Below are 25,104 nucleotides of genomic sequence, written 5' to 3'. Positions count from 1 at the left end.
GGTCTTACTTCAGACTTTGCAATCACTGCACTTTTGTGTGTTTATTAATGTCTCAGAAGAGACTGAGAAAATTAACAGACCAAAGATAATCTTTGGCTTTCTCCATCAGACCTGTGTTTGTCAAACCTTCCTTTTCATATGCAAATAGATTCCCCAAAGAATGCAATTGATAACTTCTCAGCCCAAAACAAGAAAATTGTGCCCAATTCTATATTGTGTGGTCACAAAAATCTTTGAATTGAACAATTATTTGGTCTATGCTCTCAGTGTTTGCAGTTTATTGAGCGTTCACAGCAACTAAGTTTATAACTGGCGTCCAGTTTGGTCTTATTGCTGTGCACCCAATGATCAGGCCAGCACAGCAGCAGCTGCAGGGCCAATCTAAAGATCAGTGAGATGATAACAAATTATTCTGGACAAATGACTCAGCAGAGATCCTCTTGAGACCAGCAAATAAAATGATTATTTAATTCATACTATTTTAATATAATATGATTTATATTATGATTATAATGTAAATTATATTATAAATGCCAGAAATGGTTTTAATCTCAGGATAAATTCAGCATTATTTAGAAGAGGAAAGAAGGTTGGGAAAGTATGAGAAGGATTAGAATGTAGAAAGATGGGATGTGCAAGTAGGGAGGCAAGAGCATTATTAGTGTTGAAATGATGGGAAGGAGAATATAAATGGTTAAGGAAAGAATTGTGAAGGAAGAAACTGAAGAGGGAAAAAACCTAAAGAGAAAGAACTTCTGTACCTTCTATTTGTGCAATAATTTAAATGAGAAAAATTACAATGCCCAGTTAAATGAGTAACCTGATTGTTGTAACTTGAATAGGCTGAATTCAGGCAAGGCCTAAAAATTTACATTTCATTGATCTCAACCCAATGAGAAAGGGGAGGTACAAGTTTTCCATTGCAAAGAAACTCGCAAGTGTTAGCAAATTCCCCTCTGGGTGCGTCAGATTACATGGAACCTGATTGGGGAAGTCATTTTACTGGGAATGTGATGAAAGTTGTGTGTTATGTTAACTAAAGGCATTCACTCTACAGGGGACACACAGAGATCCAAAGGGTCAAGAGTTCAAATGACACCATAAACACCTGGTGACGAATGCTCTAAACAACAGATCTGACTTGTATAAACAGCATCATTTAATGAGATTGCCCCAGGGGACCTGGGTGTGATAAAAGCACAATGCAGCAGATTGTGTAAACACAACTGCAACAGCAACTTAAGGTGCAACTGGTCTGACTGCATTTACACGTAGTCAGATCTGACCATTATAAATCAGTTTATCTAACCTTTTCTTCACAGAAACATGATCAAGATAATGATACATGTCTTTGTAAACTACAACAAATTTTCTCCTAATGGCATAAAACCGTAACAGGTTAAAGCCATCTACAACAATCTATCTGGCTAAGACCAGTAAAGAAAAATAAGATAGCCTCATCTATCTTAATTAAATTTGTGTAAAGGTTCAAGATTAAACTGTATTTTCGCTCTGTGCTTGTTTTCCTTTCAGGTGAATGGCTGCCACCCTTCAGATCCAGATTCCACTGGGTCTGAAGTCAGGACACACACACACAACTTAACATCTAGGAGATGGGTGAGACTTCATGAAGCCATTCACACTTCACAGCACACATAGTTACATGGCTTCCCAGTATGAAAACTGGAATAAAATTATACAACACAGATTATGGTAGGATAGACACCACCCATCTCCTATACACATCCATACACAACACACATCCTTAATTCTATCCCCGCACAACACATTTTTCCTGGCATAGATTATGGGACTATCCAGGCCAAAATCATACACATAATGCAAATTTATCATACACTATTAATCTTCATACATACAGGACAAAATGAATTATTTTTTATAATTCCCTTTTTATTTGGTTTGAACAATTTTATTTTCATAATTACCTTTTATTTGGTTTGAATAATTTTATGGCTTACAGCCATGTCAACTTCCTGTATGTAAACACTGCAAGATGCATAAAACATGTGCATGGCTTTGTCACACATTAATTAATGGACAATTAATTGATCAGTAAACTGATGGACAAAATGTTTAATATGTCCAGTCCTTAGCATTGTTGAAAACTGGAAGGGCCCCTAGTTTCCAACATATGGCTAATGACAATAAAATATATCTAAAGACTTAGATCTGGGATGCAGGCATTTCTATAAATTAAGTAAACAATTCTCAGTCAGATCTGCATCATTGAGTGTGACTCCGCCTGTACATCAAATGCGCAGAAGATGAGTACAAAAGTTTAACTAAAGATTTTAAATCTCTTTTTCTGTAAATCTCATTCTCTAAGGAATCTGATTGAAACATAAGAATTGAATAATGATTTGCATTCAAAACAACTGATACAAACAATTTTATAATGGCAATTATCCAATTGTGTATTTCCATGTTTAATTATGTGATATATTTTAATTATGCATTACTGCTGGTAAATATACTGTTCTATTGACGGTTTTGATACCCTTCCTTCAATTCATCCAGACCATGTATAAATTCCACTTCAATATCACTAATGGTATTGAAGAATCTGGCGGGCAAATGAGACTTGCTCACTAAATATATGACACTGAGAAATGAGACCGTTTTTACCACTCGCACTTCTGACAGGAGTTTATCATGTGTTGTTATTTTGATGTTCTTGTGATTATCCAGCAACTCTCTTTTTCCATCTCACAATAACCACAAAGTCATCGGTGTTCAATTATTGCATGGTTATTCAGAATTTGTTCAGGTGTCTAGCACAGGATGGAGCATCATCAGTGAAATGATTCCTTCACCCATGGAGATCTGACCTGCCCGGCAAACCAAACCTTCTGCTTGAAGGTGACCGAGGATTTCTCTAAGGGTCAGCTATTGATAAGAATCCTGGGGAGGACACAGATGTTTCCTCAAAGTGTCACTTTGACACTTTCCACTGACACTTTCTGCTCATGCTTACTATCGCAACTGACTTGGGACAACAAGTCATTCTACAGACTGAAAACCCTCACAATCATCGGCAGGTGGAAACAAACCTGACCAACGGGATAATAGATATCCTGCCTAATTGCTACAGCATCCAATCAGCACAGTACGCCTACATCTAAAGGGACTGTGCCACTGAGGTGTATTTCAGCAGTGTTTTCATCTTCATGTTCAGCCTGTCTTAATGTTGTTATTTCAGGTGACTGCTTGACTCCGGCACTCATTGATTTGTGCTGTTAATTCCAGGATCAGCACCATGAACACTTCGGAAAGTACATCCAAAATATGGAAACAAGGAATGTCCAAGTATGTCCCCTTGGGAACTAATCTGAATTTGTCCCAATGGGCCAGGGGCCGTCTGTAAGAGTCGGTTTTGGTGCTAAGACAAAAGCTGAGCTACACACCTCAGTAATTGAACAATAAAAGTCACTAATCTTGAGGAAAAGATCTCACAGAAACTGTGACAACACCCTGACAAACATTCCTCCCCCCTCCCCATTTTGCCCTCTCCTTGTCCTGGTTTCAAGTCACCAAATGCAGATATATCAGTGATGATGTTATTTGTAAATCTATTGTTTAATCCTTTTCATGTTTGATGTCTTTTTAAAGGTCTCAGTGCGAATGGTAAAATGGTCTCAGTTTCACTGCAGTCACTGGTAGTATTAGAAAGATTGGAAAACTAATGAGAATTCAGTTCTCCTTTGAGTAGTCTCTTCAAAGATATCTGATCCACTCCCCCAAAACCAGGTGGGGGTGTTGCAAATATTTACAGCCCTTTTGTTCTGGTTGGAGTATTTAAGGCTGGATGTTCTAACTCTCTGGGGGAATATTCTGCAATCAGACCCCCCGTGCAAACTGCATGTAGATGTGCCAGACATGATGACTCCTTTAAATTGTTTTCATATTGCTTTGCAATTGTGTTTTATGTTTTTACGCTGATCAGTTGTGTACCATGGATTCTTGCTTACGTATTTACTTTTCCTGTCTGGCCAAATAAATGTTAACCTTGATTTCTCTTGTATGGTTCCGAAATCGTTATTCTAGTATGGATCGATGTAGAGTCCTTTATTACCGCAAAATCTAGGGTTATGATAGATCACACCGATGACGCCACGACTGAAGCATGGAGCGCAGCGTGCGCGATATTCCGATTTCTGACTATCGCTGGGTTAGCAAGTTGTAGTCCGTAGATATTACTAAAATTACACTTTTTGTTGAGTGAGCATGTGCAACCACTTAAAGGTAAAATATTCACCCTACATCCTCTGACTAATCACAGAAGTAACCGTTTTGTGTCCGTGAGCGCGCGAACCGGACGCGTCATGTCTCTGTGCGATTTAGGGTCTCTCGATGAACGAATATAAAAACTAGGAAGATATAAAGAAAATCAACGATCTAAATTAAATCGCGACTAATCGTAAAATCAGCTGATAAACTCTAAATGTAGCACACTTTATGGAGTCACTTAGAATTGGAGTCAGATAAAATTATTAATGGAGTCAGATTTAAAATGAGATATCAATAAATTAAAAGAACTTCACCGAAAGGCTGAAAAGGCTTACACGCAGAATTCCTTTTGACCACGTCATTAGTTTTCGGTTTTTGGGCTAATGGATGGAGTTTTACAGGGGGATAGTGAATTTTTTTTTTAATTAGCCCATGATACACTCAACCTCAAGCCATCCTAGGTGTATATGACATTCTTCTTTTAGACAAATACAATCGGAGTATAAAAAAATGTCCAGGCTCTTCCAAGCTTTATAATGGCAGTGAATGGCTAATATGTTTTGAAGTCCATTAAAGTGCAACGATCCATCATAAAACTGCTCCACATAGCTCCGGGGCTTTAATAAAGTCCTTCTGAAGCGAAGCGATGCGTTTATGTAAGGAAAAATATCCATATTTAAAACATTAAAAACTAAAATAACTAGCTTTCGGCAGACAGCCTACGCATGTCGACTTACGGCAAAAGAATAATATAGGACACAGGATGTAGGAATACATCCCGCCTCTCGCAGTTCACACAAATTGGGCTGGGAAACTAACTCAAGCCCCTCTTCTCTTACATCAAAATCCTCTAGCATTTCTATTTAAAAATTCTCGTTTTAGACTTCTAATTCATGCCCAGTGTTTCAATACGTCATGCGTCAGGTCAGGGGTTACTCTTTCGCCGTAAATCGATGCGTACGACCGTCTGTCGGAAGCTAGTTATTTAAGTTTCAAATATCACAGTTTATAAAGTTTAAAATATCTGATTGTATTCGTCTGAAAAAGGAATGTCATATAGACCTAGGATGTCTTGAGGGTGAGTAAATCATGGGGTAATTTTCCTTTTTGGGTGAACTAACCCTTTAAAATAGTGGTAAAGATTTTGGTTGAAAATGACATATTGTGGAAAAGATTTTGTTTAAAAATGACATATTGTGGAAAAGATTTTTGTTGAAAATGACTTAAATCTTGATAAAGTTTTTGGTTGAAAATTACTTATGTTGTAGTAAAGATTTTGATCATATTGCCCACCTCTAAGTAGTCAAAATATAGGAACCTATAAAGTCAACACATAATGCTTTAATCCACCTTACAGTAAGCAAGCCAGAGGTGACAGTGGGAAGGAAAGAAAATAATCATTTTGGTGTTAGCATGAAGAAAAGAAAAGAAAAACTGGGAAAAAACAGAGCCAGTTCTATAAAGTATGTTTTTGCTTTTTCAATTCTTTTAGATTCCGTTTTATGTAACATGTCCATTAGTCAACTGTGTGATCATCATCACCTTTTTACATGGCTTTGGAGGGTGAGGAATTATGATGACATCACTTCCATTTGAATCTCTTGATTCATCAGACTGAAGGGCGTCTACGTCACTTTGTGCTGTTTTGGACAAACAAAGTTTAATAAGTAATAAGTACTTTATTACTTGTGTAATGAATAAGTGACTAAAAATCTCACTTCTATCTTCTGTGTCTTCCTCTTGTTCATCTTCCTGATCCTGCTCCTCCATTTTTATTTGCTTCAAAAGAAACATATTGAAGACATGTTTGAACTGACATATAAATCTTCCTGTTACATTTCCTGTCACCTTCGCAGTTCCTTACCTGTGCTGAGTCGCTCCGATAGCCCTTGTGTCTACGAGGGGTGCTCAGCTCTGAGTCAGAGGGTCTGAAGTCCATTAATTGATTGGACTTAGTTGGCTTAATAGACATGGCAGGTGTTGTAGGTTTGGTTTTGTCCTGAATGGGTAAAGATGCAGTGCGTCGTTGCTTCCTTCTAATTGACCTTGATGGTTGACCTGCAGTAGATAGAGGTTTCTGATGATTCGAAGTGGGTTCAGACACCCGAATGGTTGGAGACTGAAGGGGTAAGAATGAACCTCTTTGAGGGTTTCTAATGGCCGTCGATTGGTGAATGTCAGTGGTCTTGGCTCCATCGTCTAGTCGAGGCCGAAGCTGAGACTGAAATTAAGTTGAAAGATTGAATTTTTACTGTTGTTGAATTACTCTGGGCAGTTATTGGCATTCACAGACACTCACCCTGGGCTTTGCGATGGGTCTCTGTGACACCTCAGCACTCGGCACAATCCTCTCTTTCTCTGCTCCTTCTCTTTGCTTTGACGGTGTCTCGGGTGACTGAAAGGGGTACTTCCACCTGAGAGTGACCCTCACCATTCCTCTTGGACTGCCAGCAGGGTCTCTAAGCACATAATCACCTGACAGCAGGGAACAGAGTAAACATTATTCACCAGTTAACCTTTGCCTTAGTGAATATTGCAAAAAGGTTCTAAATTTGACTCCCAGGGTAATATAATGTTTGTGTTACTTTTATTTAGTTCTCTTGGATGAATCTTGGATATTTGGTTTCAAAAATATGAACTTACTAAATATACAAAAGTTAAAAATAATTGAGATTTTAATAATGAAGAAAGTCTCTTATTTATCTTAATACGTCACAGAGACAGCATTTATTTGATCAACAATATAGTAAAAACAGTAATATTGTGATTAATATTGTGAATATTATTTTTTTTTAAATTACATTTAATATATTTATTTTTAAATATATTTAAAAATATAACTTATTCCTGTTGTGGCAAAGCTGAATTTCCAGCAGCCATTAGTCCTGTCGTCAGTGATTATTCAGAAATCATTATAATTGGCTGATTTTATGCTCAAATATTAATATTGTTTCTTATTATCAATGTTAAAACAGTTTTTGTTGCTGAAATTTCTGTGGAAATCATGATACAATTTTTTCAGGATTCCTCAATGAATAGAAAGTTCAAAAGAACGTTTATTTGAAATATATATTTTTTTATATTATAATTATTATAATTATTTTTATTTATATTATAAATGTACTGTCTTTTTTTAATCAATTTAATACATCCTTACTGAATAAAAGTAGCCTATTAATTTATTTAAATATAAAAGTCTTACAAACCCCAAACTTTTAAATGGTAGCATGACACAAATATTAAGCAGCAAAAACAATCAACATTGATAATTGTAGGGAAGCAAATTTTTAGAATGATTTCTGAAGGATCATGTGACTCTGAAGACTGGTGTAAACGATGCTGAAAATTCAGCTTTGCCATCATATAAATAAATTAAATTTTAAAATATATTAAAATAGAAAACTGCTTTAAATCGTAATTTTTTTTTCCACAATATTACTGTTTTTACAGTATTTTTCATCAAATAAATGTAGCCTTGATGAACATAAGATACTTATTTCAAAAACAATAAAAATATCTTAATTATTCCAAACTTTTGACAGGTAGTGTATGCACAGAATTAAATACCTACGTGTTTAATTAAGATTCTGTTTAATTGCATTGTGATCGTAATGATTACCTCTGATTGGTCTGCCTGCAGCAAGAGCTCGTAGTGGAATTGGTGTCTTTGCCAAATAAGTGTGAGGAGTCTGACTTTCGCTGTCATCAAACACATACACCCACAGACTGCCCACATTCAGGTACTCTAATACATCCGTGGTAACAGCTAACGGATAGCTCGCTGAGTCTTCAAAGACAGGATCCATGCAGCACTGAATTATGGGGGTAGAATGAGGTTGTAGGTCATAAAGGCGATACGTTAAGTATGCATCAGGAAGTAGTCCTGGCCAACGGGTACTGAGGCCCACACAGCGCTCCAGTACCACCTCAAGCTCATTGGGTATCCCTACGCCATAATCATGCATCTCCTAAAACACACAAAAATAAAAAATGTTAACAGTTTGAGGTAATAAATTCAGTCAAATTAAGCAGTTCTGCACATACTGAATTCATATTACAGAAGACTGAAATTAGCTTGATACAACATGTGTATGTCGGCTACATAATATGGACGTTCAAATGTAATCAGTCAACTTAAATAGAAAACATTTCAACATTTACTCGAACTATGAGTTTCGTTCTACCTGCAATACAACTGAAAATGTTTAGAAACTCTAAGCTGCTCTTTCCATTCAGTAAAAGGGGCTGTTGAGTTTAAAAAATGATAAAGCACAAAAAGTTAAAAACTTATCAAAGTAGTCCATATGTCAATATTAAATATTCCAGGTTATCTGTAGCCATGTGATAAACATGTAAATGTATTAAATATGTACATGTGTGAATGATAGTTTAAAGCTACAATGGAGGGCATCATTTAAACAATGCCTTTTGAAGTGAAGTGAAGTGACGTGTGGCCAAGAATTTGTGCTCTGCATTTAACCCATCCAAGTGCACACACACAGTAGTGAACACACACCCAGAGCAGTGGGCAGCCATATTGCTGCGGCGCCCGGGGAGCAGTTGGGGGTTCGGTGGGTCTCACCTCAGTCATGGTATTGAGGGTGGAGGAGGGCGCTGGTTATTCACTCCCCAGTTTTTCCCCCCAAACCAGCGGAAATCCCGCCCTGCAGCTAACACTGTGTCTACACCGGATGTAAGCGGTGCTATGCGACGCAACAACAGACATTATTAAAGGATTAGTTCACTTTTAAATAAACTTTTGCTAATAATTTACTCACCCCCATGTCATCCAAGATGTCCATGTCTTTCTTTCTGCAGTCGAAAAGAAATTAAGGTTTTGGATGAAAACAGTCCAGGTTTTTTCTCCATATAATGCACTTCAGTGGGACCCAAACGGTTCAAGGTCCAAATGACAGTTTCAGTGCAGCTTCAAAGGGCTTTAAACGATACGAGACGAGGAATAAGGGTCTTATCTAGCGAAACGATCAGTTTCTGCGAGAAACCGAGCAGTATTTATGCTATTATTTTACCTCTTAACAGAGGAACGCGATCGTCTCTGAGCTCCGCCATTACTTCCGACATGGGGGTGAGTAAATTATCAGCAAAAGTTTATTTAAAAGTGAACTAATCCTTTAATTCTATTTATGACGTGCTGACATGAAGGGCAAATGCAACGGTCGCGTTGTCGCGTCCAGTATAGACTTCTAGCTGTTGCTGCAGTGTCACTTCAGAATCTCACCAAAAGTAGTAGGTCATCCGGGGACTTTTTGCCTACTCTTTTTTACGAGTACTGTGAATTTGGACATACTATTCGTGTCACATAATGTTTTTCGCCTACTATATACATAGTAGGGAAGTATGCGATTTCAATTGCAACCCTACACTCTTGTGAAAAAGAAGTGTGTCTAATGGTAGTGAAGGTGCACTTTTAGTCTTCTTCAAATCTTAAAAGTATATTTTTAAAAAGTTGTACATGCAGATAATATAATATTAATGAAATAATAGGCCATTACTTAAATATATATTATATAATGATTGTTCTTAACAGACTTAGTACACTTTTTAAAAGCGCACTTTGTAATAATGTCAAAATAAAAGTTGATTTAACTTTTGTTAAGTTTAACTATTGAGTTTTAATAATCTTTTGTTTGTTCTTGAAAGATGTACACAACATTTTGTACAACTGTACATTTTGATGTTTTGACTAATATTTATTTGACTAATACTGTTATTTGATATTACAAATAATACACCCCCACCCCCCGTAGCAGATATTATCTAGGCAGGTGGTGCTGGGGAGGGAGAGGGGCTAAGAAAATTCCTGTGGTGTGCTGCTCTGAGTTGAGCCATTACATTTAGTTCCCATTTACTGTAAGTATATTCTTTTAAAGTATATTATTTCCATAATAAGCATACTAAAGTGTACTTTTCCACAAGGGCAGGTTTGAAACTCAATAAGTGTGAATAAGAATTTTTATTTTTGGGTGCACTAGTTATCAAGGCTTTCCTAAAAATTGTTCTCCTCATTATGTGGTACTGTATATGGTGGCTTTTACCTCTGTATCCCCATGAGCCCATTCCAAACCTCTGGTGTGTCTTACAGCTGTTCTGCTTGTGGCTCTTTCCATTTGAGGTTCTGTGAGTTCCACCTGAGGGTGTAAACATACCCAAAACTCAAGGAATCCTATAACTTCTCCTTCAGCCCCTGTAGGACAAAGAACAATGTACAAAATGCAGCGGCAAATATTATTGCAATAAAAAGCTGCAACAACAAAAAGAATGTGGAATTGAACCCTCGTACATAAGTATTATTTATATGCTATTTTAATTTCAAAGTTCATGTGACCTCATTTTTCTTACCTGTGATGTTGGTTCTGTTTTTCATTCGTTCACCTCTGCACTGTAGCGCCCCTACCAGAGTGATGCTCGCTCTCCCACGGGTTATAAATTTTACCCCTCCAAGTGCTTGGTGCAGTTCAACAGTGATGGACCCACCTTGAACCCTGAGCTTCTCCAGGTCAAAGGCCGAAAGGGCGTAATGTGACGTGAAGCCATAATTCGGCTGACCACCTGACATTAATGAAGTTGAGAGGGTTTCAAAGTCAAGAAAGCCACAGGTGCAAAATGTTGCAACCCCTTGGTGATCTCCTGTGCCTTGTCCCATGAGTCTCAGTCCCAGCGGCGTAAAGGTGGCTCCTGCGAGATGGATCTCCAGAAGGGATTCTCCTCCACGCAGATGTGTGACTATGGCGCCCTCTGCTGTGAGCTGGACTGATTCTTGTGCCAGTCCTGTCCAGGTGTACTGCATGGGTATGGTCCGTTTATTGTTTCTAGGGCTGTATGCAAACTCTTTGAGTTGAGCTAAAACAATGGAGGAAAAATATGGTCATCATATGTGGATTGTTAATTGAAAATAGGGGAGAACGGGGCTAGTTGTCACTTTTTACTCTCATGTATTCAGTGTTTCTCAGTGTAAGTTTATGTTTAAAAGTCATATAGATTTTTGACTTCTATAGATTTCTATATAGACATATGCATAGAGAGTTGATTATGGTTACTTGTTTATCCAATGACAATGTATAATTCAGAATTATTATTAATATAATTGATTTAAAATAATTTAAATTCTGATACTTATTAAATGTGTAATCATTTTATAAAAAAAATAAAATAATAATACAATTAATAATACATAAAGGTTTTATTTAAAGGAACACACCGACTTTTGGGGACTTTAGCTTATCCACCGTGTCCCCCAGAGTTAGATAAGTCCATACATACCATTCTCATCTCCGTGCGTGCCATAACTCTGTCTGACGCACACCCACCACTAGCCTAGCTTAGCACAAAGACTGGAGGTAAATGGCTCCATCTAGCCTACTGCTCAAAAAGTGACAAAATAACGCCAACATGTTCCTATTTACATGTTGTGATGCTGTCGTACCATGGGTGCAGCAGGCATAATGATAATACGCAGAGCCTGCTGCACCCATGGTACGGCACAAAGTTCCTTGATTATTACGCAGGAATGAGGGAATAGTTCCAAGCCATATCGGTCTAGAAAATTGCAACTTTTCATTTTCCGTCTGTCTTAGTACACAATGTAACTATACACATCACAACATGTAAATAGGAAAATGTTGGCGTTATTTTGTCACTTATTGAGCAGTAGACTAGCTGGAGCCGTTTACCAACAGTCTTTGTGCTAAGCTAGGCTAGCGGTGGGTGCGTCAGACAGTTATGGCATGCACAGAGATGAGAATGGTATGAATGGAGTGGACTTATCTAACTCTGGGGGATACGGTGAATAAGCTAAAGTCCCAAAAAGTCGGCGTATAACTGAATACAGGTGCTGGTCATATAATTAGAATATCATCAAAAAGTTGATTTATTTCACTAATTCCATTCAAAAAGTGAAACTTGTATATTATATTCATTCATTACACACAGACTGATACATTTCAAATGATTATTTCTTTTAATTTTGATGATTATAACTGACAACTAAGGAAAATCCCAAATTCAGTATCTCAGAAAATTAGAATATTGTGAAAAGGTTCAATATTGAAGACACCTGGTGCCACACTCTAATCAGCTAATGAACTCAAAACACCTGCAAAGGCCTTTAAATGATCTCTCAGTCTAGTTCTGTAGACTACACAATCATAGGGAAGACTGCTGACTTGACAGTTGTCCAAAAGACGACCATTGATACCTTGCACAAGGAGGACAAGACACAAAAGGTCATTGCAAAAGAGGCTGGCTGTTCACAGAGCACATTAATAGAGAGGCGAAGGGAAGGAAAAGATGTGGTAGAAAAAAGTGTACAAGCAATAGGGATAACCGCACCCTGGAGAGGATTGTGAAACAAAACCCATTCAAAAATGTTGGGGAGATTCACAAAGAGTGGACTGCAGCTGGAGTCAGAGCTTTAAGAACCACTACGCACAGACGTATGCAAGACATGGGTTTCGCATTCCTTGTGAATATTGTGAAGAGGAAGATGCAAAATGCCAGACCCAACAATGCAGAAGAACTGAAGGCCACTATCAGAGCAACCTGGGCTCTCATAACACCTGAGCAGTGCCACAGACTGATCGACTCCATGCCACGCTGCATTGCTGCAGTAATTCAGGCAAAAGGAGCCCCGACTAAGTATTGAGTGCTGTACATGCTCATACTTTTCATGTTCATACTTTTCAGTTGGCCAAGATTTCTAAAAATCCTCTCTTTGTATTTGGTCTTAAGTAATATTCTAATTTTCTGAGATACTGAATTTGGGATTTTCCTTAGTTGTCAGTTATAATCATCAAAATTAAAAGAAATAAACATTTGAAATATATCAGTCTGTGTGTAATGAATGAATATAATATTCACTTTTTGAATGGAATTAGTGAAATAAATCAACTTTTTGATGATATTCTAATTATATGACCAGCACCTGTATCACTGATTTTTTTTTTAAACTAGATATTTGAAACCAACATACAAAACAACTGCTAGAAAAAAATAAGAAAAAAACATTGGTACAATCAGATTTTTAACTTAAAACTTGTGACAACTAGCCTCAATCTTTTGTATACTGTATATGCAGCAACATCAGTTTCTCTAACCTTGTAAATTGGTGATTTGAAGGCCTCTGCTTTTCAACAATTTGTCTTTTTCACCTGCCCTCCTCCTATTCTCCTCCCTCTCTCTGTCAGACTTCTCCATAACTGTCTTCATCTCATTCTATAAAAGAAAATACTGTAGGTGTAAAGGTTGATGTTTTGTTTTTTATGTGGAGTGCAAAGACACATTCTGATCAATATATGTTGAGTTGTAATATACTGCATTTGTATTCTCAGTGTGAGTGTGTGTACCTGGAGGTCAGCATTTAGGCGATGCTGCAGTAATAATAAGTCCCTAGTTTTCTGGAGTTCTAAAACAGTTTCTGCATATGAGGCTTGTACTGCAGTCAAATCCCTTGATGTGTCTTCTAACTTTCCATCTGTTTTCAAGAAGCACATCACCCCTTGAGTCTCTTGCTGCATTCTGAAGGCCTATAGAGAACAAGAATGAAGAGATGGAGTGAAACAAGCAAAGCAAAATTGTTCTTACATAGCTCTGCTTAAAAGTTAAGAAAAATCAGCAAGTTTTAAAAATAAACACCTTACCTTAATCTGCAGCAGAGTCTCACTTAGATCGTCCACACTCATATCAAACTCCTGATAGAGAATGAAAAACAGAATATGAACTCTAATTCTAATGAACTGAATATCTGGCTTCAGTTTCTCATTGCGAAGGACATTTTAGCATAATATAGGAAACTTTACTTTTGTAACCGAGTCCAGTTTCCCTTGCAAAGATGTGACTTCCTGTCTGTGCTGCAGGACTTCTTGCTCCAAGCAGTCATGTTTTTCTCTGAGGAACATAACCATATCTGAAGACAGAAAAATGCATTCAATTTGTTGTGGAGATGTATGCATTAGCACTGAAAACATGAACGTCAGATGTATTTTGTATATTGACAATTATAAGCTCTGATATACACAATTTCCAGAAGAACATTGTGCACAGTTTCAAGTTTTCAGACTGCTATAATGAGCACTTCCAGAATAAGATGAGATGTGGTCCAGAATTAATTGATTGATAGACAAAAATCTGACAATGCAAGAGCCTTACCTCTATCTCGCTGATCCTCCTTCTGAACACGATCATTCTCGTGTCTCATCTGCTCCTTCTCCTGCATCAGCATGTTCTTTTCTCTCCTTTCTTCCACCAGTTTTTCTTCAAGCTTCTGTACCTCCTCTCTCCACCTATCTTCTCTAAACTGGTCCCTTGTTTTCTCTGGTTCCTCATGTTGTCCTTCTTGATGGCTTTGGGCTGACATAGTGCTATGGAGGAACCGATGAATTATAACTTGGCTTTTTCACAACAGATTTTTCCCATCACTTATTTACAGGATGGTTTGGGGGTTATAAAGACACAAACCTAAAACCAGTTACATAGCTTGAATAGCCAGTAACAAAGTTGTATTGATGGGCCCAATTGACCTTATAACAGATAAATGACTGACAGCCCAAATAGCCAATCAAATCGCTGCACTGAGAAGCCTTGTTGGTATCTGTCATTTTGTCTGTCAAGCTTGAAAGCTTAATGAGTTGTCAGACACAGACCTCTTTTTTTTTTTTGGCAAATTCCATTAACTATGGTAAAAAGGTGTTATGACACATGTTACTAGGTACCCAGAGTGGCTATGGAGTTTTATTCATCGGTTCTAGAAATTATCCAGTGATCATGAAAAGTGCGTGTTGAATCAAACTTCCATCCATCCATCCATCTTCTTCCGCTTATCCGGGGCCGGGTCGCGGGGGCAGCAGTCTAAGCCGAGATGCCCAGACTTCCCTCTCCCTAGACACTTCCCCTAGCTCTTCCGGGGGGACACCGAGGCGTTCCAAGGCCAGACGGGAGACATAGTCCCTCCAGCGTGTCCTCGGTCTTCCCCGTTGGACATGCCCGAAACACCTTCCCGGGAAGGCGTTCAGGAGGCATCCGGAACAGATGCCCGAGCCACCTCAGCTGTCCCCTCTCGATGTGGAGGAGCAGCGGCTCTACTCCGAGTTCCTCCCGAGTGACTGAGCTCCTCACCCTATCTCTAAGGGAGCGCCCAGCCACCCTGCGGAGAAAGCTCATTTCGGCCGCCTGTATCCGGGATCTTGTCCTTTCGGTCATGACCCAAAGCTCATGACCATAGGTGAGAGTAGGAACGTAGATTGACCGGTAAATCGAGAGCTTCGCCTTACGGCTTAGCTCCTTCTTCACCACGACAGACCGGTACATCGACCGCATTACTGCAGAAGCTGCACCGATCCGTCTGTCAATCTCCCGTTCCATCCTCCCCTCACTCGTGAACAAGACCCCTAGATACTTAAACTCCTCCACTTGGGGCAGGAACTCTCCACCAACCTGGAGTGGGCAAGCCACCCTTTTCCGACTGAGGACCATGGCCTCGGATTTGGAGGTGCTGATCCCCATCCCAGCCGCTTCACACTCGGCTGCAAACCGTCCCAATGCATGCTGAAGGTCTTGGTTAGAAGGGGCCAACACGACAACGTCATCCGCAAAGAGCAGAGACGAAACCGTGTGGTCCCCAAACCTGACACCCTCCGGCCCTTGGCTGCGCCTAGAAATTCTGTCCATAAAAATTATGAACAGAACCGGCGACAAAGGGCAGCCCTGCCGGAGTCCAACATGCACCGGGAACAAGTCTGACTTACTGCCGGCAATGCGGACCAAACTCCTGCTTCGGTCATACAGGGACCGGACAGCCCTCAGCAAAGGACCCCGGACCCCATACTCCCCCAGCACCCTCCACAGGATGCCGCGAGGGACACAGTCGAATGCCTTCTCCAAATCCACAAAACAAATGTGGACTGGTTGGGCAAACTCCCATGAACCCTCCAGCACCCTGTAGAGGGTATAGAGCTGGTCCAGTGTTCCGCGACCAGGACGAAAACCACACTGTTCCTCCTGAATCCGAGGTTCCACTATCGGCCGGATTCTCCTCTCCAGTACCCTGGCATAGACTTTCCCGGGGAGGCTGAGAATCAAACTTGTTGTATGATATTGACTTTTGTTCATGTTACACTTCCATGATTAACATTTTCTCCATTAAATAAAAAGACAAAAATTATATATAAAATTTACACCGATCAGGCATAACATTATGACACATAATAACACTGATTATCTCTTCATCACAGCACCTGTTAGTGGGTGGGATATATTAGGCAGCAAGTGAACATTTTGTTCTCAAAGTTGATGTGTTAGAAGCAGGAAAAATGGGCAAGCGTAAGGATTTAAGCGAGTTCGACAAGGGACAAATTGTGATGGATAGACGACTGGGTCAGAGCATCTCCAAAAATGCACCTCTTTTTGCGTATGGGGCTGCATAGCCGCAGACCAGTCAGGGTGCCCATGTTGACCTCTTTCCACCGCCGAAAGTGCCAACAGTGGGCATGTGAGCATCAGAACTAGATCACAGAGCAATGGAAGAAGGTGGTCTAGTCTGATGAAAAAGGGGGACTAACTTTGGATGTATAAAGCAGTATGCTTCATCGTCCAAAAATTTTAAGAGGATATTTGGTTTATTTCCTCCGTAAATCTCTACCCAGTTTACAAATGTTTACTCTAACTGTGGATAAACTTGCTTCATCCAAGATACATCTGTTGACTTCAACTTATTTGTGGATTATTTGTTTTTATTTGAAAAACAGAAACATGCCGAATGGACACCAGTGTCTATAGTTTGAACATCCCTGAGCTCTGAGCTATTTTAATGTATTTGAAGAAACACACACGCACAAACGTCTCGGTTACGACTGTAACCTTAGTTCCCTGATAGGGAACGAGACGCTGCGTCACCGCTCTGGGAACGCCTCTGCGTGATTGCGTCGTGAAGCACGTATGTCATCAGTCCAATAGAGAGACGGAACGTCATAGGCGGGTGACGTCATAGACCCGGAAGCTATAAAGCACACCGGCAAACACACGCCATTAGCTTCTGAAGAAGGCCTGAAACAAGGCGCTTGCGGGCATGCGAGGAGTATGGCCGGGTGACGCAGCGTCTCGTTCCCTATCAGGGAACTAAGGTTACAGTCGTAACCGAGACGTTCCCTTTCAAGGGAACTCGCGCTGCGTCACCGCTCTGGGAACGAGAATACCCACGTCCCCATGCGAGTCTGAATGCCCGCCTGAGACAGCTACGAGGCGAGCACCCGAGACCCCGGAGTAGCAGAAACATCTAGTTCATAGAACCTGACAAAGGTATGCGGCGAGGACCACCCCGCCGCATCACACACTTCCTGCAGGGAGGCCCCTGCCAAGAGAGCTTGAGAAGCAGCCATACTCCTAGTGGAGTGGGACCGAACAGCCAAAGGAGAGGGCTGTCCGGCCGCCACATAAGCCAGTGAGATAGCCTCGACTACCCACTTGCTCATCCTCTGCTTTGACACCGGACCCCCACGGGATGGAGGTCCGTAGCAAACAAATAACTGATCAGTTTTCCTCCACAGGGCAGCTCTGTGGACATAGGCGTCTAAAGCGCGAACTGGACAAAGCAGATTTAACTTTTCCTGGTCTGACGTCACAAAGGGAGGAGGACAGAAGGCCTGGAGCACAATAGGTCTCACAGGATTAGTGAGGACCTTAGGAATATACCCGGGCCTCGGAGAGAGAAAGGCCTTAGCCATACCCGGGGCAAACTCCAAGCACGAGGGTGCGACAGAGAGGGCTTGCAAGTCCCCAATTCTTTTAAGAGAAGAAATAGCAAGAAGAAACATTTTTTGAAAGTGAGAAATTTTTCAGAAACTTCCTCGAGCGGCTCGAAGGGAGCCTCGGAAAGGCCTTGAAGGACGATGGATAAGTCCCAGGCCGGCACCCTGGTGCGTGTCACAGGTCTCAGCCTCAAGGTTCCACGGAGGAAACGAGTTACTAGAGGGTGTCGCCCTAATGAAACTCCACTCAAAGGAGTGTGGTAAGCAGCTATGGCCGCCACGTACACCTTTAGTGTGGAGGGGGCTAACCCAGCAGAGAATCTCTCCTGCAGGAACTCCAGCACCACGCTCGCAGGGCAGTTAACTGGATCCCGCAGGTGATCTCGACACCATAAGGTGAAGAGTCTCCACTTTAGGTAGTAAAGTTTCCTCGTAGAAGGAGCTCTGGAGTGTAGAATGGTCTCAACAACCTCAGTTGAGAGACCGGAACTTATGAGTTGGGCCCCCTCAGAGGCCAAGCCCACAGTTTCCACAACTCCGGGTGGGGGTGAACAAAAACTCTGCCCGCCTGAGAGAGAAGGTCCCTCCTGAACGGGATCTCCAGGGGAGAGCCGTCGAGAAGAGACACCAGATCCGAGAACCATACCCGGCCCGGCCAGAACGGGGCTACTAGCAGGAGACGGGCCCCGTCCCGGCGCACTCTCTCTAGAACTCCCGGAAGCAGAGCGATCGGGGGGGAAGCGTACAGGGGCAGCCTCGGCCACTCCTGTACCATCGCATCCAAAACGAGAGGAGCTGGAGGCGACAGGGAGAACCACAGACGACAATGAGAGTTCTCGTGAGTGGCGAACAGGTCCACTTGGGCCCTGCCGAACTTCTCCCAAAGGAGCTCCACCACATCGGTGTGGAGTCTCCACTCCCTGGGCCTTGGCCCCTGCCTCGACAGGATATCTGCTTCCACATTCAACCGCCAAGGAATGTACATAGCCCTGACTGACAGCAATTTTCCCTGAGCCCAGAGGAGGATAAGGTGCGCCAGCTTGTATAAGCGACGGGACCTCAAACCCCCCTGATGGTTGATGTAGGAGACCACCGATGTGCTGTCTGTGCGCACAAGCACATGATGGCCCCTGAGATGCGGCAGGAAGTGCTTCAGAGCCTGAAACACCGCCAACATTTCCAGGCAATTTATATGCCACGAACGCTGGTGCTCCTGCCACAGACCCTGGGCCGAGCGACCACTCATGGTCGCCCCCCAGCCCGTCAGGGAGGCATCCGTGGTCAGAGAAGTACGCTGACACGGTGCCCCCAGCGACGGGCCCTGGGTCAGGAACCTGGGGTCCTTCCACATAACCAAGGTGCGGAGACACCGCCGCGTTGCCTTGATTACGCGAAAGGGGTTCCCCCTCGGGGAAAAACCCCTGGTCTTGAGCCACCACTGTAGCGGCCTCATGAACAGCAGGCCTGAAGGAATAACGTTGGACGCGGCTGCCATCAGACCCAACAGTCTCTGAAACTGCTTTACAGTGAGCGGCTGGTCTAGCTTCACCCCTTTCACGGCTGAGAGGATCGACCCCACGCGAGGTTCCGACAGACGAGCCTGCATAGCAACCGAATCACAACTCACCCCGAGATAAGTGATCTTCTGCACAGGAGAGAGAACACTCTTCTTGGAGTTGAGCCTCAGCCCCAACCTCCTCATATGAGCGAGAACAACATCTCGATGCTGAACCGCGAGACGCGCTGACTGTGCTAGTATCAGCCAGTCGTCGATGTAATTGAGAATGCGGATCCCCTGCAAACGCAAGGGGACCAGAGCAGCGTCCACACACTTCGTGAACGTGCGGGGTGAAAGGGCTAAACCGAAAGGAAGCACTCGATATTGGTACGCTTCTCCCCTGAAAGCGAACCTCAGGAACTTCCTGTGCTGCGGAAGGATGGAGACATGGAAATATGCATCTTTGAGATCTATCGTGACAAACCAGTCCTCGGACCTGATCTGAGACACGATCTGTTTGAGTGTCAGCATCCTGAACTTGAGCTTTGCCACGGCTCGGTTCAGGACGCGAAGATCCAAGATGGGGCGCAGCCCACCATCCTTCTTTGGCACTATGAAGTACCGGCTGTAAAAGCCTGACTCCCTGTCCGGGGGGGGGGACCCTCTCTATAGCCCCCTTTTGCAGCAGAGTCTGTACTTCTTGAGTCATCACCAGAGCCTGCACCGGGTCCACCACAGTGGAGAGGACCCCATTGAAGCTGGGGGGACGGCATCTGAACTGAATCGCCCCGGCACTCGGGCGGGGTTGGCGGACTGACCCCGTGAGGGTACCGCGGACGCACGGGTACCGTGTACAGCGGTAAGCACCGTGCGCCCGCGGAGGGGATCACCCTCACTTTCCTGGGCCCAGAGGCGTCAGGACTTCTTTGACGCAGCCTTCCTCGCCACAATGACTGTCCTCAGATCAGCCCTGGGGTTAGAAGGCTGTGCCTGTGAGCGCCGTGCACCCGACGACCCTTTCTGCGGGGGTGTACGAGTGGCGACACTCACTTAGTTCATTAATAGTATCGACTCCGATCTCATGGCTTTCCCCCAGGTCCCTTAGCAGATCAGCCTGGTATGCCTGCACGATAGACATCGTGTGCAGACACGCGGCGGCTTGACCTGCTGCCGAGTATGCTTTGCCCACAAAAGAAGATGTCACTTTAAGAGGTTTTGTGGGCAAAGTCGGAGCCTTTACGGTCGACGCAGACTCGGGTGACAGATGGCTCGCAAGCGTCTGTTCAACCTGAGGCAGCTGACCATAACCGTGTCTTTTCCACCCCGAGATATTACTATAAACTGACGTCTGCGGGGTGAAAATGCGTGCAGACACGGGCCGCTTCCAAGACCTCGACACCTCGGTATGGAGGTCCGGGAAAAACGGCAGACTCCTACGAGGAGGCTGAACAGAGCGCGCGGGGAGAACGCGCTCGTCGAGTCTGCTTTTTATGGCAGCTCGCTCATGATGTTCATGTGGCCAGTCAATGTGTAGTCTGGCCACCGCTCTGCTCAGCACCTCCATGAGCTCCTCACTTGCAGGGGAATGAAGTGACGAGTCTCCACCCCCTGCATCGATGCTACAGACATCAACCTCCTCGGAGGAAGATAGCTGCAGCATCGCGGCCGCTCCCCGGGCGGGAGAAGCCGCAGAGCGGGCTCCCGATCCCAGAGAGGCAGCGCTGGATCTGGCGGGTGAAGGAAGAGATAGGGCGGGGCCCGTCTCCATCCCCTCCGTCAGATCCTTTTGCGAACCCCACGACATGAGTCGCCGCTGAGCCTCAGCAGCAGCGGGACCCGTGCCGTGGGGAGCGCTAGCCGGGACGCCCTCCTCGAAGAGAGCCCGGCGGGATCGCAGCACGCGAAGAGGCAGAGTCTCACAATGCTCGCAGCCGGCACCCTCGAGTGCCGACTGCGCGTGCTGCTCTCCCAAACAAACAACGCACATCAAGTGTGTATCCCCGCTCGTGATGTAGCGTGAGCAGGGAGGAACACACTGTCTGTAACGCTGTTCGCTCGTCATACTTTTTTTCTCTTATCAATGTGGTGAGAGTGCAAACGAAACAAAACAGTCTGAACTCAGACACAACACAAAGACACTTTGGACAGATTTTACACAGAGCGCTTGTTGAAGGCAACAGAAGCTAACGGCGTGTGTTTGCCGGTGTGCTTTATAGCTTCCGGGTCTATGACGTCACCCGCCTATGACGTTCCGTCTCTCTATTGGACTGATGACATACGTGCTTCACGACGCAATCACGCAGAGGCGTTCCCAGAGCGGTGACGCAGCGCGAGTTCCCTTGAAAGGGAACATATTATTTACCCGTTTGCATCTTCCAAGTGTCTGATAGACATTTTTCCTGTATGACATCAACTGTCCGACTTTTTGACACTTGGGAAGATTTCCTTGTAATTTTAGTATTTTTCAGTATTCCATACCGTTATATTTAGAGTTACATAACCCCATATAAAAGCTTATGCTTTCTAATTTTTGTACAATGATAAAATATATGATAAACTGAATTTTAAGTATTTTTTTTAAATCATCAGGTACATCAGCGAGTAAGTGATTCGCGTTGCCATTTTGTTTGACATACATGGAGTACCCACCCTTGAAAAGCAACAGCTGTCATAAGGTCAATTCAGGCTGTCAAGTGGCCAATAGCCTATAGGCCAGGGGATTTCCTTTGTCTGCGGGGTGAAAATGCGTGCAGACACGGGCCGCTTCCAAGACCTCGACACCTCGGTATGGAGGTCCGGGAAAAACGGCAGACTCCTACGAGGAGGCTGAACAGAGCGCGCGGGGAGAACGCGCTCGTCGAGTCTGCTTTTTATGGCAGCTCGCTCATGATGTTCATGTGGCCAGTCAATGTGTAGTCTGGCCACCGCTCTGCTCAGCACCTCCATGAGCTCCTCACTTGCAGGGGAATGAAGTGACGAGTCTCCACCCCCTGCATCGATGCTACAGACATCAACCTCCTCGGAGGAAGATAGCTGCAGCATCGCGGCCGCTCCCCGGGCGGGAGAAGCCGCAGAGCGGGCTCCCGATCCCAGAGAGGCAGCGCTGGATCTGGCGGGTGAAGGAAGAGATAGGGCGGGGCCCGTCTCCATCCCCTCCGTCAGATCCTTTTGCGAACCCCACGACATGAGTCGCCGCTGAGCCTCAGCAGCAGCGGGACCCGTGCCGTGGGGAGCGCTAGCCGGGACGCCCTCCTCGAAGAGCGCCCGGCGGGATCGCAGCACACGAAGAGGCAGAGCCTCACAATGCTCGCAGCCGGCACCCTCGAGTGCCGACTGCGCGTGCTGCTCTCCCAAACAAACAACGCACATCAAGTGTGTATCCCCGCTCGTGATGTAGCGTGAGCAGGGAGGAAAACACTGTCTGTAACGCTGTTCGCTCGTCATACTTTTTTTCTCTTATCAATGTGGTGAGAGTGCAAACGAAACAAAACAGTCTGAACTCAGACACAACACAAAGACACTTTGGACAGATTTTACACAGAGCGCTTGTTGAAGGCAACAGAAGCTAACGGCGTGTGTTTGCCGGTGTGCTTTATAGCTTCCGGGTCTATGACGTCACCCGCCTATGACGTTCCGTCTCTCTATTGGACTGATGACATACGTGCTTCACGACGCAATCACGCAGAGGCGTTCCCAGAGCGGTGACACAGCGCGAGTTCCCTTGAAAGGGAACATATTATTTACCCGTTTGCATCTTCCAAGTGTCTGATAGACATTTTTCCTGTATGACATCAACTGTCCGACTTTTTGACACTTGGGAAGATTTCCTTGTAATTTTAGTATTTTTCAGTATTCCATACCGTTATATTTAGAGTTACATAACCCCATATAAAAGCTTATGCTTTCTAATTTTTGTACAATGATAAAATATATGATAAACTGAATTTTAAGTATTTTTTTTAAATCATCAGGTACATCAGCGAGTAAGTGATTCGCGTTGCCATTTTGTTTGACATACATGGAGTACCCACCCTTGAAAAGCAACAGCTGTCATAAGGTCAATTCAGGCTGTCAAGTGGCCAATAGCCTATAGGCCAGGGGATTTCCTTTGTCCCACAGTCCATGAAAATATCCTTGGTTGTCCCTCACTATCGATGTCCCTACCTTACATCCTATGAAATACTGACCTCTCCAGAAGTGAATCATAGCTTTTCTTCAAGAGGTTCCTCTCCCCCTCCAGGTCTGAAACCCTCTCTTGAAGCTGAGGAACAGATGTTTGTATAAGATTGCAAATAATAAAACTTGGAATAAAAGTGCCAAAACTTCAACTGTAATAACTCAAGCATACCTCCCCCAGAGTTTGCAGTGAAAGTGTGGCAGCATTGAGCTGGCCCTCGAGTGTTAGCACTCTCTGCTTCTCCTGTTTCAGCTGCTCGCTCAGTTCCTCCACCTTCTCCAGCAGTGCTACTTGGTTCTCTTTTAAAGACCTTTGACCCTACATAGTATTTACCCATATATATATATATATATAATAGAACCCTATTTATTCAATGGCATTTATCAAAATGAACTGTGTCTGACTTTTCAAGATTCTTGATTCAATGTTTAATTTTATTCTCAGGCCATGTAAATGTTTGTATTATAAAGAAAAGGCTGATAATGATGAAAATTGGAAATGTTTCTTTTCAGGTTAAGCTCACCTCCTCCAGCTGGTTCTCGTAAGCCTTAAGAAAGAGCACAAAGAGAGGAGGTAATGAGGATGATTTGTTTTAATGCCGAAATGTAATTTGGAAGACATTATACCAATTCTTTTAGTGGAAGCCCCATCTAAAATTCAATTCACCAAATACACTGAAATGTGTATGTATATATATATATATATATATATATATATATATATATATATATATATATATATATATATATATATATATATATATATATATATATATATATATATATATAATATGATAATTGAAATGTACCAATATAAAAACTAAACACATGCTGTGAATCAATGTTTTTATTTAGTTTGCTTACTATAAATAAAGACAACTTCAAAAGACTTCAATGTTTATTGTAATGTGTTTTTAAAACATGCATCATATTTTCTGTTATGTACTAAAAAAAGACAAACTGAACAAAATGGGTTTAAACTGTAAACCATGATTTTCGATTAGACCAACTTTATCAATAAAAAAAAAAGAAAAAAACACAAATGTGCTGTTTATCCAAAGTAATTTTTGCTTATTATGGTTGAAGTGGATCATTAAAGGTCAGCAGCAAAAACATTGGTTAATAAATTGAGATTAAACACATTAAGTATATTTGTATTATTTAACCATTAATAGCAGGTTTGTGTAATACTCTGATTTTGCATTTCATTGTTTTTATTCATTTTAAGGAATACTGAATCTATTTTTGTGTAAGTAAGATGAGTAATACCTGCTCACATTATTCTATAACTACAATAACCACACAGCGCACACAATGGATGCACTCTCAGCATGGGGACAGGAGGGGTGTGTAATGTGTATGAGTGTTTATTATTTTACATGAAGACTTTATTTAGTGAACTCTACCGTTGTGCTTGCTGCAAAC

The 25,104-nt window shown here is 42.7% G+C and overlaps 1 protein-coding gene across 1 annotated transcript in view; it reads right to left on the bottom strand.

Annotated features, from left to right (window-relative positions):
* rpgrip1 (RPGR interacting protein 1) overlaps positions 1 to 25,104 on the bottom strand; it is a 45,128-nt gene that overhangs the window by 7,693 nt on the left and 12,331 nt on the right. The window contains exons 9-23 of the mRNA XM_079806800.1: positions 24,204 to 24,227; positions 23,852 to 23,998; positions 23,691 to 23,764; positions 14,413 to 14,624; positions 14,064 to 14,170; positions 13,905 to 13,955; positions 13,611 to 13,790; positions 13,362 to 13,479; positions 10,609 to 11,109; positions 10,305 to 10,453; positions 7,868 to 8,216; positions 6,548 to 6,723; positions 6,113 to 6,469; positions 5,967 to 6,027; positions 5,791 to 5,888 (exon numbers count right to left, since the gene is read on the bottom strand). Coding sequence (XP_079662926.1) covers positions 5,791 to 5,888; positions 5,967 to 6,027; positions 6,113 to 6,469; positions 6,548 to 6,723; positions 7,868 to 8,216; positions 10,305 to 10,453; positions 10,609 to 11,109; positions 13,362 to 13,479; positions 13,611 to 13,790; positions 13,905 to 13,955; positions 14,064 to 14,170; positions 14,413 to 14,624; positions 23,691 to 23,764; positions 23,852 to 23,998; positions 24,204 to 24,227 — 2,604 coding nt within the window. The remainder of the gene's footprint in view (positions 1 to 5,790; positions 5,889 to 5,966; positions 6,028 to 6,112; positions 6,470 to 6,547; positions 6,724 to 7,867; positions 8,217 to 10,304; positions 10,454 to 10,608; positions 11,110 to 13,361; positions 13,480 to 13,610; positions 13,791 to 13,904; positions 13,956 to 14,063; positions 14,171 to 14,412; positions 14,625 to 23,690; positions 23,765 to 23,851; positions 23,999 to 24,203; positions 24,228 to 25,104) is intronic.

The sequence above is a fragment of the Gobio gobio genome, assembly GCF_949357685.1.
Source record: "Gobio gobio genome assembly, chromosome: 23".
Taxonomy (NCBI): domain Eukaryota; kingdom Metazoa; phylum Chordata; class Actinopteri; order Cypriniformes; family Gobionidae; genus Gobio; species Gobio gobio.
Note: the sequence above shows the minus strand (reverse complement) of the source record. Positions and strands in the feature narration are given on the sequence as shown.